General features: G+C 37.1%; 1 protein-coding gene across 1 annotated transcript; it reads right to left on the reverse strand.

Moving 5' to 3' along the window:
• Positions 1-3,836: 3,836 nt before the first annotated feature.
• On the reverse strand, positions 3,837-6,453 carry LOC141293308 (acidic mammalian chitinase-like). Its single transcript, XM_073825327.1, has 9 exons — positions 6,253-6,453; positions 6,041-6,097; positions 5,784-5,949; positions 5,537-5,661; positions 5,328-5,451; positions 5,061-5,243; positions 4,865-4,981; positions 4,643-4,775; positions 3,837-4,318 (listed from the first exon to the last, which is right to left on the reverse strand). Exons 1-9 carry the CDS (start codon positions 6,447-6,449, stop codon positions 4,059-4,061), a joined length of 1,362 nt encoding a protein of 453 aa, XP_073681428.1. The 5' UTR covers positions 6,450-6,453; the 3' UTR covers positions 3,837-4,058.

Genomic DNA, 6,453 nt, shown 5'->3' on the forward strand with positions numbered 1-6,453 from the left:
CGTGAACAATACCAGACATGACGGTGGGGACGTGAAAGCACTGTTGTGTTGTGGGTACTGTGGGGTGGCAGGGTTCTTCATCCACAACCCCCACAGTAAACGAGGAACCACTCAAACGAAGTGCGAAATCAATGTATTGTTCAAGTGACCAATGTGGAGTGTGGTGTGGCTTAAAAAAAAATGAAATCTCAGGTGATAGTCCAAAACGAAATATGTCCTTGAACGCAATGTCATTGAAGTCCACCATATGACACAGTCCACAGAAATCCTCCACAAATTCCTCAATGGAGCGGTTGCCTTGACGCAATCCAAGGAGGGAAACTGCTGGATTCATTTTAGACGGTCGCGTATTCTGTAACAATTATCCACTGAAGGCGAGATGTGCAGAACCCAAGTGCAGTTTATTGAAACAGTGAAGTAATCCAGAAATCCAAACAAACAAATGATAATCCAAACAATGACTTGACTTGAAAAGACTGAACAGACTTGGCATGAACTTGACTTGAACAGACTTGACTTGAAAACAGACTTGACTAGAAAACACAACTCACCATACAGCAGGTTAACAACATCAATACGCGACAATGAACAATGAAACAGAAGGCCTATTTATACAAAACAATACAGCCAATGAAAAACAAGGAACAAGACATAGCAACCAAGGACAACCAATCAGAACATGACACATGGAACTAGGGAACCAATGACATGAATACACAAGGGCAAGGGAAGCAAGACACCACAGCATATAACGAATACATAATAAAAGACATGAAAACAAAACCCCAAAATAAAACCCAAAACAACGTTACAGGTATGCATTTAGTTTTGTAAAACGTAATTATGACAAAAAATTATAATGTAATATGCACCAGAGGAAATGACAATGTGTGATTAATGTAAAGAAAATGTAACTACTCCTCTGATACTGGTCCTCTGAGACAAAGATTTTGGTAAGAGTGTAGGCTATAGAGATCTGCATCTATATGTTAGTCTTTCAATTAAGGTATTTTTTCTATTAATAGTGATTGTTATTCTAACTAATCAAAAATGTTACTAAGGATCCAATAGCTATATATTTGGTATCTGCAAGAAAGTTTTTGTGCAGATTTCAGCACACCAAAATTGTATGGGGTCCAAATTATTTAGGATGTTGTATAAGTGATTATCTTTAAGATAATCATCTTATATAAGATCGTTATGCTATCAGATCTACATAATAAAAAGCTTTAAGCTTATCACTTTTAGAATCAGCATAATCCCCCCAATGTTTTGGAAACCAAAATTAAACAGAGTTAGACACTTTTGCAGTGTCCTATTTTACAGGAATGCTTTAAACTGTGTACAATCTTATCATCAAATCTTATCGAAACATAAAAAGTTTCACGTTTCCGTTTTAACATTTCACATACATATGGGGTCAGTAAGATTTCTTTTTAGGAAATTAATAATTTTATTTAGCAAGGACACATTAAATTGGTCAAAAGTGACACTAAGGACATTTATAGTGTTGTTAAAAATTCAAATAAATGTTAATTTGAGCTTTCTTTTCATGAAAGAACCCAATGAAGACTGGACTAATGGCTGCTGAAAATTCAGCTTTACCATCACAGGTTAAATTATATTTTTAAATATATCAAAATAAGAAAAAGAAAAAATTGGTTGGTATCAATAACCTCGTGGGAAGTGCTCCGAGCGGCGTTATGCTTCAGGCGTCCCGAGTCCGAGTCCTATCTCACAAACCTTTTCCAGTCCTGACCCCTCTCTCTCCCACTTCGCTTCCAGTTTGGCTACTCTCCTATTGACATAAAGCCATAAAAACAGCAAAACTAAATCTTAAAAACAGTTATTTTAGAATTAATAATAATATTTCTCAAAATACCTGCTTTAAGTATAAAAGTATAAATGTTAAAGGTATTCTTCAGCGACAATATCAAGTTGCTTTGAACAAGATTGAATCATAGTATAATTGCATGTAACCAAATAAAATACGGAAAAATCCGACGTTTTGATGTTTTTGACGTTATTTGATGTTTATCTGCTTACCCCTAGGGCATCCAAAATGTAGGTGACTTTGTTTCTTCAGTAGAACACAAACGAAGATTTTTAACTCAAACCGTTGCAGCCTGTTAGTCAAATAATGGCAGTGAATGGGCACCAAACCTTTGAAAGTAAAAAAAAAAACATGCACAGACAAATCCAAATTAAACCCTGCGGCTTGTGACGATAAATTGAAGACACGAAACGATCGTTTTTTGCAAGAAACAGAACAGTATTTATATAATTTACCTCTGATACACAGCAATATCAATCTGTCCTGGTGCGCATACTCAGCATCTGGCGTGTTGCATGTGTACGCATTCTGGTGTAGTAAACGCAAACGCCGGAAGTGCACAGAGATTGTGGGTATAGCAGCTATTAAAAACTGGTAATTACTTGTGCTTATATTGTTCAAACCAATTTAAAGCTGAAAGATTACAATTGCTTGTGCAAACTCATCCGGGACTGTTGACTTTTCACCAATTCCCAATTTCTGAGCCTGATCGCTTTAATTTATGGTTGCTTGCTCTTCAGCTGGATATCAACAAGCCCATAAACTAAAAGTGTGGAGGGTCTGCAGCGATCATTTTTCCCCTTCCGGCGTTTGCGTATACTATGCCAGAGCACGTACACATGTAATGCGCCGGATGCTGAGCACGCGCACAGGACAGTTGGACATTGCTGTGTATCAGAGGTAAACAATGATACAAATACTGTTCAGTTTCTCACAAAAAATTATCGTTTCGTGTCTTAGGACATCAATGTATCGTCACGAGCCGCAGGTTGTAATTTGGATTTGTCTGTGCATGTTTTTTTTTTTTTTTTTTTTTTTTACTTTAAAGGGTTTGGTGCCCAGTCACTGCCATTATATCACTAACAGGCACAAAGAAACAGAAACAAAGTCATCTACATACTGGATGCCCTGGGGGTAAGCAGATAAACATCAAATTTTCATTTTTGGGTGAACTATCCCTTTAATCCTTGGCTGGGATTGTGTAGAGCCCTTTGAAGCTGCATTGAAAATGCAGTTTGCACGCTGAAGTATGATTGTTTGTTATGGACCTTTATCACATTTCCAAGGTTTTCAGAAGTCATAGTTTGGTAAGCTATTATAGTGGTGAGTAGAAACCACAACAAATATAATTTTTGCATTACAATTTGCTCCAATAGCAAAAGAAAAAAATCATGATAGCGTTTACTTGCCTTACCAAAAGAGGAAAAATTATCAAAAGATTGATTACAGTGGTCAGAAGAATGAAAGATGTCAGATTTGCTTCACTTCCCACACTTAAATCAATAAATGAGCGATATCTCTTGTGTTTCTATTTTTAGTTTGTGATTTCACTTGATTAACATGAATTGAACTTCTGCAGTAGCTTCATGTAATCTAATCATGCACTGTTATTGTTTCCAGACTGTTACTAACAATACCTGCCAGTATTCAGCAGAAAGGTAAACGTAATGATAATTAGTGTATGAACAGTCATAAGTTAACCAAGGTTTTGTCATTTTTATTTTAAGAAGATCAGTAGTGAGTTGGTTAGAAGTACTGAATATTTCTTGCCACAAACAGTAATTCTGCTTAAAATGTTTTGTTCTGTTTTGAATACTGATAAACTATTCATGTTTGTGCATTACATAATGAAAATGATAAAACATCTAGCATATCACAGAACACTAATACCCATTCTGTTTCGAGTACAAGATGATATAATAAAATACAACCCGGAATAATTTTTAATGATAGTTGCATGTTGTTTATTAATATGAGCTTTTAAACATTTTTCAAAGTTGTGTACATTAAAAATGATCATACAGCAGTAGTACAAACAGGATTGACATAATAATTATATTCAAAAAGGAGTTATAAAAAAAACACACTTTTTACACTTTCAAAATACATTCAAATAGAAAAACAAACCACATTAAGTAATTATTTTCAGTCCACACTAATTTCTTTTACATTAAATAGTTTTGATTCTTGAGCTTAAGCAAATTTGCAGTGTCCTGTTTTCACATTAGTGACTGCGTTTGGGCCAGTTACAGCACTTACAGCTGTCATCAAACACAGTACCTGGACCACAGCTGTTCACAAAAGTACGGCCTCCTGCACAGTTGTAGTATTTGTTGGGGTCATCAGGGTTAGCATAGAGTCCATCGGCTTTTCCATTACAGAATCCTGATCCTGGAGCATGAGTGGTGGTGGTGGTAGTTGTGGTAGTTGTTGTGGTTGTTTGTCCGGGTTTGAGGGTGGTGGTTGGAGGCAGAGGAGGCAATTCTGAGAAAAAAGTAAATAAATAAAGGCATGTTAGCATTAGCTAGGGAGCTCTTTGTCTTTTCTTTTGCTTATAATATTTAGGCAGTTGCAAAAAACAAATAGAGATTCTATTTACATTCTGTAAAAATAGCATCATTTTCTTTGCAATGCATAGTTATGCTATTTAAACTACTTAGTGGCAAAAATTTTGCACCTCATTATTTATTTTTATTTAAAATAAACGCCATTCCGATGTAATATATGATGTGAAAAGGGAGAAGAACAAGTTAGACCTATTTGTCTGCCATTTTGAACAGCACCATCTAGTGATAAGCAAAGACTTACCGATATCCAGAAGATTTCGCAGATGGCCCATGAGAGGATAGTTCCCCTGATTACAAAACTGTCCAGCAAAGTCATCCAGATCAAGAGCCCAGACGAAGGCTCCACCAAAGTTCTGATCTTTCAGATAACGGACCTGAAAATTAAAGAAAAGAAGTGAGTTGCAGGTCAGTTTCTGACAAATGTTGACAGTGTAACTCAACTACAGTAAAGTCTCATAAGTACCTTAGTTTCGTAGCTCTCTTTGGTGTCAAATCCAACCCACTCGTTGTTCTTTGTGGCATAAGGCACCTGCTGATCCTCAATCCACTGGAGGGTTGTTCCCGCTAAGAATCCACAGATCTATACAGATATTGGCTATTAGATATTGAGACTATTCAAAAGACACTTTTGGGCAAAATGACTTTTCCAAAGCTCTCACCTCATAGTAAGACCAGAATCCAGCCTCGCGAGTGTAGGTTCCAGCTGCAGCAGGTCCACTAGCTGGGGCTCCAACACCAGTATCTGCAGATGACAGACGGAAAGTGCGACCGTATGTGGCAAAACCCATTCTGAGTTTCTCCACAGGGGTACCGTTGTCCCTCCAATAGCGCATAGCAGAATCCTGAATGAGGAAGAGAGTTGTAATTTTAAAATCGGTTCATTTGGGAGGTTTGAAAATCCCATGTTACAGTAAATCAATTCTTACCACATTGAAGTGGATCAATTCGCCCTCATCCTTTGAGCCTGTGTACAGGGGGCTGTTGTGTCCTGTGAAGCTCTCCCAAGTTCCATGGAAGTCGTAAGTCATCACATTGATGAAGTCCAAGGACCTGGGAAAAAAGAATTACATAAATCAAAATTTGATTTTAATCAATGCACTTTGTAAATGTTATGATTCAGTGTCATCACACTTACTTGGCAATCTCAGCAATCTCATATCCTCCATCAATTGTCCCTTTGCCAGCTGCTACAGCAGCACTCAGCAACAGTCTGGGTCTGCCAGTAGCTTTGCCCTCAGCTTCATAGGCCTCAATAAGTTCCTGTAAGGAAAAACATAGATAAATATATATATATATATATATTAAAAGAAGTGAAATAAATCAACATTGAACTAATCTGAGTTGAATAACCACACTACTATTAAAGACACTGTATTACCCACCTTGCACAGCAGTGTGAATCTTTGTTTGTCTTCTGGTGGACTTCCTCTTGATCCAGGGTATTCCCAGTCCAAGTCCAAACCATCAAATCCATAAGTTCTCAGGAAATTGATGGAAGACTGGATAAACTTCTGACGGTTTGCAGCAGTGGACACCATGATGGAGAACCTGAGATGAATTTTATTGAACAATCTTAGATGTTTTTGCATTTCATTTGACAAAATAAAACTAAATCTGATTTTTTTTTCTAAATACTTACTGTGATGAACCAAAGTTCCATCCACCAATAGCCAGCAGAGTTTTAAGATGGGGGTTTCTGTGAGGATAATGAATATATTTTAAGATTTTATGACATTAGGTTAGCATGTATAACTGCATTTTTACAGTCTTCACAGTCTCACAAAAAATCATAAATTATATGAGAAACTGAGCATCTGAAGTGCCAAACATCATATTGTAACTAATACATACTTGTTCTTGAGTTCATTGAAGGCCTTGTAGAGAACCTCATCGTTCCACTCGTAGGTGACCAGCTCGTTGGCATAGTTGATCATTGCAAAAGCATAGAGAAGGTGTGTGCAAAGGAAAGGGTCGACATTTGCAGGCGTATACTTTCCAATTCCAGGTCTGTACTGAGACCAGTTGGTGAAGTAGCAGCCCATGTCCATGGAG

This window comes from Garra rufa, chromosome 20, assembly GCF_049309525.1.
Source record: "Garra rufa chromosome 20, GarRuf1.0, whole genome shotgun sequence".
Taxonomy (NCBI): domain Eukaryota; kingdom Metazoa; phylum Chordata; class Actinopteri; order Cypriniformes; family Cyprinidae; genus Garra; species Garra rufa.

Coding starts and splice junctions, on each gene's coding strand:
- LOC141293308 (XM_073825327.1), bottom strand. CDS start 6,449: ATGGACATGGGCTGCTACTTCACCAACTGGTCTCAGTACAGACCTGGA. Junction 6,098..6,252: donor TTCAATGAACTCAAGAACAA/GTATGTATTAGT, acceptor TTATCCTCACAG/AAACCCCCATCTTAAAACTC. Junction 5,662..5,783: donor GATTCACACTGCTGTGCAAG/GTGGGTAATACA, acceptor TTTTCCTTACAG/GAACTTATTGAGGCCTATGA.